Here is a 15,000-nt window from a genome sequence, read left to right as displayed (position 1 = left end):
CGGTTCGAAACGCCTCTGAGGATGACGTATGCGCGTGACGTAGCCCGGGGAACACGGGTATGCCTTCCACATTGAAGCCAATACGAAAAAGCTCTGTTTTCATTTCATAATTCCACAGTATTCTGGACATCTGTGTTCGTGAATCTGTTGCAATCATGTTCATTGCATTATGGAGAAGGAAGCTGAGCAAGCAAAGAAGAAAGTTGTCGGTGCGAAATGGACGTATTTTTCGAACGTAGTCAGCAACAACAGTACACAGCCGGCGCTTCTTTGTTTACATTCCCGAAAGATGCAGTCAAGATGGAAGAACTCGGATAACAGAGACTCTAACCAGGAGGACTTTTGACTTCGATACACAGACGCCTGTAGAGAACTGGGACAACACAGACTCTTACCAGGATTACTTTGATTTGGATGACAAAGACGCAGACGTGCTACTGTGAGTATGCAGCTTTGGCTTCTAAACATTTGATCGCTTGACCGTATGTGCGCAACTTTTTTTTGCGTATGTACGTAACTTTTTAAAAATATATAAGCTTTATGAACCTTGGGTTAGGTGAACGGTCTTTTGGGCTGAGTGAGTGTGTGTGTTGATCAGGTGTTTGAATTGTATTGGCGTGTTCTATGGAGCTAGGAGCTAGCATAGGAGCTAGGAGCTAGCATAACAAACACGCAGGTGTTTTTATGCAGGATTAATTTGTGGCATATTAAATATAAGCCTGGTTGTGTTGTGGCTAATAGAGTATATATATGTCTTGTGTTTATTTACTGTTGTAGTCATTCCCAGCTGAATATCAGGTCACCCCCGGCTCTCACAGCATCTTCCCTATCTGAATAGCTTCAACTCCCCACTAGTCCTTCACTTGCACTTTACTCATCCACAAATCTTTCATCCTCGCTCAAATTAATGGGGAAATTGTCGCTTTCTCGGTCCGAATCTCTCTCACTTCATGCGGCCATCATTGTAAACAATAGGGAACTTTGCGTATATGTTCAACTGACTACGTCACGCTACTTCCGGTAGGTGCAAGCCTTTTTTTTATCAGATACCAAAAGTTGCAATCTTTATCGTCGTTGTTCTATACTAAATCCTTTCAGCAAAAATATGGCAATATCGCGAAATGATCAAGTATGACACATAGAATAGATCTGCTATCCCCGTTTAAATAAAAAAAAATCATTTCAGTAGGCCTTTAAGTTACACATTTGTTTCCTATAATGTCTCTAACCCACAGAGAACAATGCATACATATGCATTTGCATTATTTGTGAGAAAACAAAGACTGATAAAACTTGACTAAAAAAACAGTTTGTGTATACCTTTGGAAGAATGTGTCACTGCACCATCTCCTGAGGATACCTCCTCTTCTTTTGAAAGTCGTTTCAGTCTCTTGGCGGGTGGGATTTCTTCCTTCTCAGTGGTTGGAAAGGCCCCCTCTTCTGTTGGTTCAATGTAATAAACATTCAGTGTCATGCTTACCATAGGCCACATGCACTTTGAGAGTGCTAACCAAATGGAACTTCAGAAAAAATTCTAAATAACAGAATATTAAGACATATATTGTCATTAAAACTACTGCGAATGCTGTCGAATACATTTAACAAACCACAAAAATGAGTATTGACATTACATACCATTATCAAGAAATTAACAGTTTTTGTCCTCTCTGGTAAGATCTTCCACAACACTTTCTGTGGGAGACATACCATGTTAAGCTTATAATTGAGTTCAAACTAAACAAAAGGATGGGAAAGAAATGATAGACAAAGGAAGGCGCTGAATACCGGGATTCTCCCGCTAAAAACAGGAGGGTTGGCAAGTATGCTTCAGAGAGAGCCCAATCAACATCTTCATGAGGATCAGTTGTGTCTCTTGACAAAAATGCCAACAAGGGCATGGCTGCTACCTCTCCTTCTCTTTGTCTGTTGTAAGGTCTGAACAGGCCTTTGTGGAAGAATTTTCAGATAGCGCACTGCTGCACTCATCATGCATTGGACTGAGAAACTGATGCATTTTTTTGAACATCCTCAGTGAAGGGCATAAGTTGTGGTGCATTCCACTTTCCTTCAGCTATGTTCCTCAGGGCTGTTGCAGAGATCAACTCGTTCCACTTCTCACTGTGGACTTCTTGGAACTGAGTGGTATTCCTTACCAGCTCTTCATTGTTCATTATCAAACCGTGTGCTTTCAAGAGTGTGCTGACTTTAACCAGGGAATTCCCAAGTTTATTTGCCAGTGATGGAATCCAGAATTTGTTAGTGTCCCTATCGAAGCCACAAGTACTTTGACAATTTCCAAGAGGTTCTTAGGATTCACAAAATCCTCCATTTTTTCCCCAAGGTAGTTACTCTCCTGTCATTATGAATCAGTCTTCCTAATTCTCGCATCTTCTCTCTGACACATTGTTGATTTTTTTGCTGACATACCACTTTTATTCAACAGGTGCTGCCCAACATCTGTGATGACATGGTCATCTTTTATTATTTCTGTGATTGGATCAGGAATCATGGCACTTATTACTCCCCACAGTTGTTTGGATATACTTGGAAGGCACAGGCCCAGTGTATGTGCACATGGACTGGACACGGTTCTTTCCTGGTTTTCGGGTGACTGATGCAGGTTTGAGGCGACAACTTCGCATGTGTCTCCACAGTACCTTCCTGGTAAACAGTCCTTGGCAATATGCACAGTGCATAAAATCATTTCCTTTAGCTTCTTTAGGTGGTCGTTTGAATGGCACTAGTTCACCCTTTCCCGACTCCATAATAGCAGCATTGTGAGCATAGTTCCCTTTATTACAAATATAGTCTAGCTGTTTCCTTCTCTCTATGGAACTCGTTGGAAAGCTAAGAGCTGTGGCTACTTCCAATGTGTTTTTGTGTGCACTTTCTAGATGCCTTGCCATCTTGGCATAAGACTTACTGCAATACAAGCAATAATGTCTTTTGTTGTAAACTCTATTTCCCTGTTTTTTGAGGGGAGCACAAACAACTGCGGTGTCAATTGTTTCCTGACTTGAGCAGGGTTCCTCTGTTCCAGTGACATCAGGTGTTATGCGGTTTACGTCCAAGTCAATGTGGTCCACTGTTGTGCTGTCACAGGCTGGAGGACTTATTGAGCCAGGATCATGCAAGAATTCATGACGAAAAGGCTGTTTTGTCCTTATTGTCAGGCTATCTTCAATTTCAGAGGTGGTATGCGGAACATACTCATCAGCACTGACTGATGAAGTTTCATATAGGTCATCAGGGTCTTCAGGACATCTGTCTTTCATCTATAATGTGTGAAACAAAATCAATGTGAGGTTGTTAAAATATCCTAAATCTCCGATGTCCATCATAACTCTATAAGCATTACATATAACTTCTTAGAAGTCCTTATAGACAACCAATTAGCATTAAATTAGAGCTACTTTGACTCTAAACCAGTCCAAATGAAAAGCAAAAGCAACTCAAAGCGATTCAAAAGGTTTCTAGGAGCAAGGCTGATGTTCTTAATTAAAGGCCTACTGAAACCCAATACTACCGACCACGCAGTCTGATAGTTTATATATCAATGATGAAATCTTAACATTGCAACACATGCCAATACGGCCGGGTTAACTTATAAAGTGCAATTTTAAATTTCCCACAAAACTTCCGGTTGAAAACGTCTATGTATGATGACGTATGCGCGTGACGTCAATCGTTGAAACGGAAGTATTCGGACACATTGAATGCAATACAAAAAGCTCTGTTTTCATCTCAAAATTCCACAGTATTCTAGACATCTGTGTTGGTGAATCTTTTGCAATTTGTTTAATGAACAATGAAGACTGCAAAGAAGAAAGCTGTAGGTGGGATTGGTGTATTGGCGGCGGGATACAGCAACACAACAAGGAGGACTTTGAGATGGATAGCAGACGCGCTATCCGACGCTAGCCGCCGACCGCATCTATGATCGGGTGAAGTCCTTCGTCGCTCCATCGATCGCTGGAACGCAGGTGAGCACGGGTGTTGATGAGCAGATGAGGGCTGGCTAGCGTAGGTGGATAGCTAATGTTTTTATCATAGCTCTGACGAGGTACCGTAGCTAAGTTAGCTTCAATGGCGTCATTAGCAACAGCATTGTTAAGCTTCGCCAGGCTGGAAAGCATTAACCGTGTAGTTACATGTCCATGGTTTAATAGTATTGTTGATTTTCTGTCTATCCTTCCAGTCAGGGGTTTATTTCTTTTGTTTCTATATGCATTTAAGCCCGATGCTATCACGTTAGCTCCGTAGCTAAAGAGCTTCGACGATGTATTGTCGTGGAGATAAAAGTCACTGTGAATATCCATTTCGCGTTCTCGACTCTTCATTTTCAAGAGGATATAGTATCCGAGGTGGTTTAAAATACAAAGCCGTGATCCACAATAGAAAAAGGAGAAAGTGTGGAATCCAATGAACCCTTGTACCTAAGTTACGGTCAGAGCGAAAAACGATACGTCCTGCACTGCACTCTAGTCCTTCACTCTCACGATCCTCATCCACGAATCTTTCATCCTCGCTCAAATTAACGGGGTAATCGTCACTTTCTCAGTCCGAATCGCTCTCGCTGCTGGTGTAAACAATGGGGAAATGTGAGGAGCCCTTCAATCTGTGACGTCACGATACTTCCGGTACAGGCAAGGCTTTTTTTATCAGCGACCAAAAGTTGTGAACGATACGTCCTGCACTGCACTCTAGTCCTTCACTCTCACGATCCTCATCCACGAATCTTTCATCCTCGCTCAAATTAATGGGGTAATCGTGACTTTCTCAGTCCGAATCGCTCTCGCTGCTGGTGTAAACAATGGGGAAATGTGAGAAGCCCTTCAATCTGCGACGTCACGCTACTTCCGGTACAGGTAAGGCTTTTTTTATCAGCGACCAAAAGTTGTGAACTTTATCGTCGATGTTCTCTACTAAATCCTTTCAGTAAAAATATGGCAATATCGCGAAATGATCAAGTATGACACATAGAATGGATCTGCTATCCCCATTTAAATAAAAAAAAAAATTCATTTCAGTAGGCTTTTAAATGCACTTGTTGGTAAAGGTTCTCTGAGTTGCCCTCAAAAAAATATATCTTTGTACTCTTTGTAGTAAAATATATAAGTTGAGATGACAATACAATTAGTATAGGCTTTTTGTGAAAACAACATTGATAAAACTGTTTGGCTTAACTTGGTTATGAACAAATTGCTCTTGTACAAATTATATTCAATAATCTCCATTTATAAGAAAGATGTGCTTACCTTTTGGTTTAAAACAGCTTATTTTGGTATCCCATTAGCCGACATCTCCTGCAGACAAACCACCTTGGTTATGGGGACCAGGTGGAAGTGATTAACTATACACGGGCTGCTGTGCAAATGTCTCACACTCAAACTAACCAGTAAACATGATTTTATGGGCCAAAGCTTAAAAATCACTTAGGCATCTTCAGAAAGGATCTGACTATCATTTAAAAAGGTTTCCCTTTAGGGGACCTGTTTTTTTTTTGTCAGAGGTCCCCTGAGGGTGACTGTGTAAACAAAGCGATGTCCCCATTAAGTAAGCATTGCCAGAACACACACACAAATGTAAACAGACGTGTTGTTTTTTTACACACAAAATGTATCCGTTTCTTTACAAACACACATTTATACAGAGGCACACATGTTTTAACACAAAATGTACTTTTTTTGTACACACCCATGCTTTGACACAGAAATGTGAAGAGAAACACACAAGTATGATTCCACGCACACAGAGAGATAGTAGACTTCCATGGGAAACGTCTAATAGGGAGTGCAGTGTTACTGGAGGGTTATTGGCGCCCCCCAGTGGCCATGCAGACACATTACTCCCCCACATGTTAAGATATAAATATTTTTTTTAAAAAGGTGTTTAAAATGCAAGCGGTAGAAATGGATGGATGGATGACTCAGTCAAAAGTGGTTTTGAGTTATCGGTCGGGATGTCTGATAATGGCTTTTTGCCGATATTCGTTATTGTCCAACTCTTAATTACCGATACCGATATCAACCGATACCGATATATACAGTCGTGGAATTAACACATTATTATGCCTAATTTGGACAACCAGGTATGGTGAAGATAAGGTCCTTTTAAAAAAATTAAAAAATAAATAAATAAAATAAGATAAATAAATTCAAATCATTTCCTTGAATAAAAAAGAAAGTAAAACAATATAAAAACAGTTACATAGAAATGAGTAATTAATGAAAATGAGTATAATTAACTGTTAAAGGTTAGTACTATTAGTGGACCAGCAGCACCCACAATCATGTGTGCTTACGGACTGTATCCCTTGCAGACTGTATTGATATATATTGTAGGAACCAGAATATTAATAACAGAAAGAAACAACCCTTTTGTGTGAATGAGTGTGAATGGGGGAGGGAGGTTTTTTGGGTTGGTGCACTAATTGTAAGTGTATCTTGTGTTTTTTATGTTGATTTAATTTTAAAAAACAAAAACGATACAGATAATAAAAAACCGATACCGATCATTTCCGATATTACATTTTAAAGCATTTATCGGACATCTGTGTGTTTGTGTCAAATTAAGGACGAGTTTCATCAACGCATTTAATGACTGAAACGTCTGCTTCTTGTCCTAACAAAAGGACCGAAAATAAAATGGAAATAGAGTAAAAATAAATGCTAATAACATCAAAAAGTAGAGAAAAATAAAACAACTACAAACATATTGCTTTTTGTTCTCCAGCGAAACATTCGCAGTTTGGACCGCAAAAAAGCTAGCAGCTCCGCGAGGCTAATGCTAAGGCTAAGCTAGCAGGCTAATTGAGCATGCTAGTCAGACAGCTGTGACCACTTCCTGTGTGCACTTGCCTCCAGCTTCCTGTCAGCTGATCCAAAGCAACCGAGTTTGTCTCTAGTCGCATGTAAACAAAAGGTCACGTGACCAGGGAGGTTAAAGAGGGGGTGTGGCCTCAGGTGGCAAACGAGGAAGCGCAGTTAAATGAAGGCGCGCTCTGACGACACGCCAGCTGCTTCCTGTCCCACACGTCATGTGACAGGAAGGGTGCTTCCAGGGCAACAGGTAACCCCGCTACGGATCAGGTGCGCCTCCTTTTGGCTCCTCCAGGGCTCGCGGGGTTGGAAGACGACATCAGCTTCTCCGTGGTTCGACTCCGCTTCCTCTTCTCCGCCTCCTTCCCGCCTCCTCCTCCCGTGGCTCCGCCCTCGGCCCCTCCCTTCTCCCGGTCCCGGCTGCCGCTGGAGCGGTCCGACGTCTTCACCGAGGAGTTGCTCCCTTACACGCCGACACGGGACAAAGAGCGTCACCACGGAGACCGGGCGCGCAGGAGGTCACGCCGCCGGGTGTTGTTGACACGAACGCTTACCTTCTTCGTGAGTCGCTGGAGGTTCTCGCTCCATCCTGAACTCTTCTTTCGTTTCCTCTTCAGAGCCCAGCTTGCCTACGCAGGTAAGGGGCATGTTGATTGGCATTAGGATGGACTTCATTGATGTGTGTCACGTCAGCCAATCAGGTCTCACCTTCTTTCACTTCCTGGATGATGTCATCAGGCAGAGAGAAGCTCTTCTCCGAGTTTGGAAACGGCAAGATCTCGGACTCGTGCTGTGGACCCAAACACACACGCTTCTAATACTTGGCGCCATCTTAGAAATATACTAACATTTCCTACGTTATCACATGCCAATGTTAGCATGCTTTTGTTAGCGTGTTCATGTTTTATGCTAGCATTTTAGCTCCTTTTGAATGTTCAACCTTTTTTTTTTGTTTTGTTTTTTTGTTTAATGCTAGCATTTTAGCTCATTTTCGATGTTTACCCTCAAAAATCATGGATTTTGATGCTTGGCGACATCTTAAACGTGTACTAACATTTCCTACGCCATCACATGCCAATGTTAGCATGCTTTTTTTAGCGTGTTCATGTTTTATGCTAGCATTTTAGCTCCTTTTGAATGTTTAACCTTAAAAATCATGGATTTTGATGCTTGGCGCCCTCTTAGAAGTATGATGACTTTACTTATGCTATCATGCTAACATCTTAGCAAATTGTATTCGTTTGAACCTAAAAATAATGTTTTTGATAGTTGGATCCATCTTAGAAGTATGCTGACTTTTCTTATGTACTCATGCTAATGTAAGCTTGCTAACGTTGTATACTAATATTTTCCTTTCAACCTAAGAATCATGGCTTAGGATACTTCTTAGAAGTATGCTAACTTTTCCTATGTCATCATGGATAGTATGCCAACGTTTTATGCTAGCATTTTGGCAAATTTGGTTTAAACCTAAAAATTATGGCTTTTGATACTTACCACCAACTGAGAAGTATTCAAAATTTTCCTATGTCATCATGGATAGCATGTTAACGTTTGATGCTTGCATTTTGGCTAATTTTATTTGTTTAAACCTAAAAAATTATGGCTTTTGATATTTGGCCCCAATTTAGAAGTATGCTAACTTTACTTGTTATCATGCTAATGTTTTACGCCAATATTTTTCCTTTCAACCAAAAAATCCTGGCTTTGGATACTTAGGACCATTTTACAAGTACGCTAACTTTTCCCATGTCATTATGGATAGCAAGATAAAGTTTTATGCTAGCATTTTGGCAAATTGGATTCATTTAAAGCTAAAAATCTTGGCTTTCGATATTTGGCACCAATTTAGAAGTACGCTGACTTTTCTTGTTATCATGCTAACATTAGCATGCTAACGTTTTATGCTAATATTTTTCCTTTCAATTTAAACATCATGGCTTTGGATACTTAGCACCACCTTAGAAGTACGCTAACTTTTCCTATGTCATCATGGATAGCATAGTTTTATGCAAGAATATTGGCAAATTGTATTTGTTTAAACCTAAAAATCATGTTTTTTTTATATTAAGTATGCAGGCTCCAGCGCCCCCCGCGACCCCGAAGGGAATAAGCGGTAGAAAATGGATGGATGGATGGATGCTGACATTTCTTGTTATCATGCTAACATTTTATGCTAATATTTTAGCTAATTTGATTAGTTTGAACCTAAAAATCATGGCTTTTAACACTTGGCGCCATCTTTGTATACCGTATTTTTCAGACTATAAGTTGCAGTTTTTTTCATAGTTTGGCCGGGGGTGCGACTTATACTCAGGAGCGACTTATGTGTGAAATTATTAACACATTACCGTAAAATATCAAATAATATTATTTAGCTCATTCACGTAAGAGACTAGACGTATAAGATTTCATGGGATTTAGCGATTAGGAGTGACAGATTGTTTGGTAAACGTATAGCATGTTCTATATGTTATAGTTATTTGAATGACTCTTACCATAATATGTTACGTTAACATACCAGAAAAACGTTCTCAGTTGGTTATTTATGCGTCATATAACGTACACTTATTCAGCCTGTTGTTCACTATTCTTTATTTATTTTAAATTGCCTTTCAAATGTCTATTCTTGGTGTTGGGTTTTATCAAATAAATCTCCCCCAAAAATGCGACTTATATATGTTTTTTTCCTTCTTTATTATGCATTTTCGGCTGGTGCGACTTATACTCCGAAAAATACGGTACTAACTTTGTATGTTAACATGCTAGTATTAGCATGCTAATGTTTTATACTAGCACTTTAGCTCATTTTAATGATTTAAACCTAGGATGTGTTGATTTTGATACTTTGCCATCTTGCAAGTCAGCTAACTGTTCCCATTAAAACATTCTGTGTTAGCATGGCTATGTTTTATGCTAGCTTTTTTAACCAGGGGTTCACAGCACAGATAGCAGGCCCATCAAAAATGTCCCCAGGAATTTCCACGTTACACTTTATAAAGTTAAAGGTGACTACACATACGTGTAGACTTAATAAAGCTTTTACACAGTTGGACCCTGGAACAAATGGGTTTCCAATATTTACTTTGGGAAAGAAAATCAAATAAATGCGTCCTCACCAGCGCCTGCATGTCGTACATTGATCCCAGGTGATCCCAGATGACCGAGGAGGAGATCTGGCGGCCGATGTTCTGACTGAACTTGTCCCGGATGCAGATCATGTGGAAGTGACGGTTGACTCCTGCACATTGTTAATTTTGAAAGTCACATGACCACTCGGCCCAATGCATTGATTGCAGGACGATGATAAATCGCTATGGCACCACCAGTATCCCATTCTTTTTTGTCTATTATAGTTATATTATTATGTAATTAATGTGTCAATATTCAAAACCACCCTCAAACTGTCAAAATCTGTCAATGCTGCTATTTTTTCTGTCTGTCACAGTTTTATGTTAACGTTTTATGCTAATATTTTATCCCCAAACGTGTTACTTTTGTTTGTGTTTAAAATATTTTTGTCTAACTATAATAGTGTGGAGGGGGGCGTGGCCTGCGGGCCTGCAGCGAGGCGGGGTGTGCCAGGACCGGGCCTCGAAGTCGGCGACGGGTGCGTAGATGGCCCACCTGGGCCTTGTTATCTAATCACCCGTCGCTCTGTATAAGCAGCAACCGGGAGGAAAGACGTTTTTTTTGGAGCTGGGGGAGAGCAACTGTACGACAAACATTGACAAAAAGACAATTGCTGAAAAGCACCAAGAGACTTGTTCGGAAGAATAAAAACTGTCTTGTAACAATGAAACGGGCTCACTGCCTTCCAGTGGGTCCTCCTGACCACCAAGTATTTCCAGGCGAGCCCGTTTCATTGTTACAAGACAGTTTTTATTCTTCCGAACAAGTCTCTTGGTGCTTTTCAGCAAATTGTCTTTTTGTCAATGTTTGTCGTGCTCTCGCTCTCCCCCAGCTCCAAAAAAACGTCTCTCCTCCCGGTTGCTGCTTATACAGAGCGACAGGTGGTTAGATAACAAGGCCCAGGTGGACCATCTACCCACCTGTCACCAGAGGTGTGGACTCGAGTCACATGACTTGGACTCGAGTCAGACTCGAGTCATGAATTTGATGACTTTAGACTCGACTTGACAAAATGTAAAGAGACTTGCAACTCGACTTAGACTTTATCATCAATGACTTGTGACTTCACTTGGACTTGAGCCTTTTGACTTGACAAGACTTGCTACTTTCCCCAAAACCCAAAGCTTAAAAAGTTATTTGGGAGCGCTCCGTATCTTTCATTTTCTACGTGTCTGTCTATCAGCGTGTTGTGTGTGTCAGCGTGTGTGCTCTCAGTACAACAGCCAATCAAATTAGATCGTTGTTTTCATCACACAGCATTCATCCAATCAAATTGCAGGACAACCAATGAACAAGAGTTGTCAAACAACGTGTCAGTGAGAAAAAGTGATGCCGAAGTTGGTTTCGTTCGGGTATAAAAACTACGACTTGGTCAACAAAAAATGAATTGCCGTATGCAAATCACGCATTTCGAATATTACAGACGGAGACGCAACAACTTCCAACTTTGTTCGACATTTGAAGTTGCACAAAGAAGGGTAAGTTTTGAATGTAAGATAACGTTTATTGGCTAAGTAGTTAGTGTAGTTAAATCAGTGAGGCTGTAAACTCACTGCTAACGTTATAACCATAGACATCTTCTAAAGGTACGCAGCATCGAGCGCTACTGCCTACTGGCGCAGACGAGATGCGGGACCGCCATCTTGGAGTGGTGATCCGCTCCACTCAGTGCAATTCATTTGGCAGGAGCAATGAACTGTCAGCGCATTTAATTCATCTTACCTCACTGAATACCACTGATTTTCACGCGCTTTTTTGTCATGCGTGTAGCTATGATAACGGACACATGTTTTATTATTCATAGTTTGCTTAACAGTAATAGAATATTCTTATATGCTATAAATGACCAGACGTCCCAGATCAAAAATGGGAATATAATCCCAGAGAAAGGGGAAAAAAACGGTCAGCTATTTTTAAGTTGAATAAACAATATGATTAGGTTATATATACATGCGTATATCCTACATAAACAATGTATGAATACATTAGATATCTATATATCTTATAAACTGTATCTCTGTTGCTGCATCAGCAGAGAGTTTATTCTGTCTTGACACTTTGTATTGATATTTTGTATAACATTCTTCCCTTAAATGATCATGTTTACAGTGATTGTTTTATATGTATTTTTTATGTATGTCGCTTTGGATAAAAGCGTCTGCCAAATACTTCAACATATATAAACACCTGAAAGTCTTTATATCAGCTAAAACCACCAATCTGTTTCACTGGATTCAGAATAAAAGCAAATGCTGTCTTACCCAACAATGTTAGTATTTGAATATTGTTACTTGAAGACTTATTCCTGGTTACAATTATACTGTTAAGAAAGTATTGTCTTATATTTTGCCTAAAATGAGAATGCATCATAATCAGTGGCGGCTGGTGAATTTTGTTTTAGGTGGGGCTGAAAGTTTGTAAACCAAACCACTGTAGGGGGGTCATCCTCCCCCAGAAGATTTCTTTGTGATTTTCACATACAAATATTGAACATCTTTGCTCCTTCTCAACTGTGTGGTAACATTATTTTCATAAAATACAACCAATAGTATGTTAATGTTAAATCTTACTCGTGAAAAGTAATCCCCCGATTCCTATTTTCAACAGTCCGCTCATTTGAGTAGGAAAATGCTGAACAACGTCTTTGTTTTCTACCTGTCAACTGTCAGTTTAGGCTGCTCGCCGGCTCCTCATCACCACTTCAAGATGGCGGCCAAATTGCTCGCGTCACAGCAGCCAATGCTGCGTCTACTTATAAGATGTCTATGGTTATAACGTCATTGCAAACACGACAATATGTTGCGTCCACTGCAGTTCGCTACCTTATTCATACTTTTTGTCAAGAGATTTTTTTTAAGCAGGGCTGCATGAGGTACCTATACGTAACGTTACATTAGTCAATGTATCACACACAGTAACATAACGTTAGACGGCGGTCAGCAGCACCGCGTATTTTAGCCACTTACAAAATGACAAACATAGTCAAATAAAGGTCAGTTAAAATGTATACTATATTAACAATATGTGTACATATTGCATAGGGGCCTGACATCTAAAAAGTACAACTCTGTTTATTGTTATGTTCATGCATTTATGTTTTTCATGTGTACGCACACATAAACACACATACAGTATGAGAAGAGATCAATGAGATAAGGTAAGAACAGAATAGAAACTGCTGTAGAACTAGTTACAATGCAATATGCCATGGAAATACAATGTTAACACTTTTGTACAAATAGGTACAGTTGCACTTGTTTTTTCAAATGTGTTTATTCTGTAAAGGAATGAGTTAAATGTTTAAAATTGTTTAAACTATTAAATTACTGGTTAATAGTGCTATTATGAATTGCAATGTCAGCACTTTTCCTGCAATTTCAAATGCACTTGTTTTAATAAATAAATACAGCGTTTTAAAAGCATACACAATCTGTGTAAAAATATTAATCTGTGGTTAAAAGGACTTGAAAGGACTCGAAACTCAAAATGCAGGACTTGAGACTTTCCAGTCTTGACTTTGGACTTGACTCGGGACTTGCCTGTCTTGACTCGGGACTTGACTCAAGACTTGAGGGCAAAGACTTGAGACTTACTTGTGACTTGCAAAGCAATGACTTGGTCCCACCTCTGCCTGTCGCTGACTTCGAGGCCGGTCCTGGCACACCCCACCTCGCAGTAGGCCCGCAGGCCACGCCCCCCTCCACAAATATTTTTTACGTTATGTTATACTTATATTGTTATCAACGTTATTATTCACAACCAGCCCCAACCCCCCCTGCCAGTGTTTTTCAACCTTTTTTGAGCCGAGGCACATTTTTTGCGTGGAAAAAATGGGGAGGCACACAACCAGCAGAAATCATTAAAAAGCGAAACTCAGTCAACAGTAAAAAGTCGTTGTCGCAATTGTTGGATATGACTTTAAACCATAACCAAGCATGCGTCACTCTAGCTCTTGTCTCAAAGTAGGTGTACTGTGTGGAGAATGCATATGTTTAAAAGTACTTTCTTTATTCATAGTCATGTTTAAAGCAGCTAGTGTTTTTCCATTTGCACTCTTTCTATTCTTTCATTTTATGTCCGCAAGTAAACTGTGTGTGTTAACTTGAAGGCTTGCCATGTAGGAGTTGGAGTACTCTCTTATATCTTATCTGTAGTAGAACAATGAGCCTGTATTCCTTTCTGGAGAGGGTGGGGGCTGTTTGCGTATTCAAGAAGTTGTCTCTTCCTGTTTGAATGTTAGACCATCCCGAGATGACGGTATGACTGTATTGATGTGGGCTGGTCTCCCGAAGCTTCAGTAAAACATGATAATATTCCTATTCTGTCTTGATGGTCCTTCTTACTCTGCATATATGTCATCTGAAAGAATTTGGGATTGACCAGTGACTTTAATTCCCTGAGACGTAGACTGGTCAGATGCAACAATTGTCACCACCTGTCACATCACGCCCTGACTTATTTAGAGTTTTTTGCCGTTTTCCTGTGAGTAGTGTTTTACTTCTTGTCTTGCGCTCCTATTTTGGTGGCTTTTCCTGTTTTGTTGGTATGTTCCTGTAACAGTTTTATGTCTTCCTTTGAGCGATATTTCCCGCATCTACTTTGTTTTAGCAATCGAGAATACCGTATTTCCTTGAATTGCCGCCGGGTATATAGTATGCGCCTGCCTAGAATTACCGCCGGGTCAAACTCGTTTCGCAAAATAATTAGCGCATGCTTAGCATTACCGCCGGGTCAGAATTTTCGCCGGGTCAAACTCGTTTCGTAAAATAATTAGCATATGCCTAGAATTTCCGCCGGGTCAAACTCGTCACGTCACGAGTGACACTTCACCTGTCATCATTTTCAAAATGGAGGAGGCTGATTTCAATCATTTAAAATCGCATAAAGGGAAGAAGATAAAGAGCTATTCAGTAGGATTTATGGTCCAAGCTATTGAATATGCTAAAAAGAACAGTAAGCAGTTATGTTTTATTAATATACCGTAGCTGCGTGTGTCAAATATGAGTCATTAAATGACTCCCGCCTCCTGGTGGTAGAGGGCGCTAGT

At 40.2% G+C, this 15,000-nt stretch overlaps 1 protein-coding gene and 1 long non-coding RNA gene across 4 annotated transcripts in view; both read right to left on the bottom strand.

Moving 5' to 3' along the window:
• Positions 1-5,352, bottom strand: part of LOC133652965 (uncharacterized) — a 6,368-nt gene extending 1,016 nt beyond the window's left edge. The window contains exons 1-3 of one of the 3 annotated variants that reach the window (XR_009826636.1): positions 5,259-5,352; positions 1,636-3,275; positions 1,321-1,440 (exon numbers count right to left, since the gene is read on the bottom strand). This is a non-coding gene — a long non-coding RNA (uncharacterized LOC133652965). Of the gene's footprint in view, positions 1-1,320; positions 1,441-1,635; positions 3,464-5,258 lie in introns of those variants that run through there. The other 2 variants (XR_009826637.1, XR_009826635.1) reach the window with 2 other exon arrangements.
• Positions 5,353-6,582: 1,230 nt separating this feature from the next.
• Positions 6,583-15,000, bottom strand: part of mrgbp (MRG/MORF4L binding protein) — a 10,137-nt gene continuing 1,719 nt past the window's right edge. The window contains exons 2-5 of the mRNA XM_062051924.1: positions 9,941-10,062; positions 7,530-7,611; positions 7,376-7,450; positions 6,583-7,284 (exon numbers count right to left, since the gene is read on the bottom strand). Of these exons, the coding sequence (XP_061907908.1) occupies positions 7,088-7,284; positions 7,376-7,450; positions 7,530-7,611; positions 9,941-10,062 (476 nt within the window). The 3' untranslated portion in view covers positions 6,583-7,087. The remainder of the gene's footprint in view (positions 7,285-7,375; positions 7,451-7,529; positions 7,612-9,940; positions 10,063-15,000) is intronic.

This window comes from Entelurus aequoreus, linkage group LG07 (genome assembly GCF_033978785.1).
Source record: "Entelurus aequoreus isolate RoL-2023_Sb linkage group LG07, RoL_Eaeq_v1.1, whole genome shotgun sequence".
NCBI lineage: Eukaryota > Metazoa > Chordata > Actinopteri > Syngnathiformes > Syngnathidae > Entelurus > Entelurus aequoreus.
This window is presented reverse-complemented; position numbering and strand designations above follow the sequence as displayed.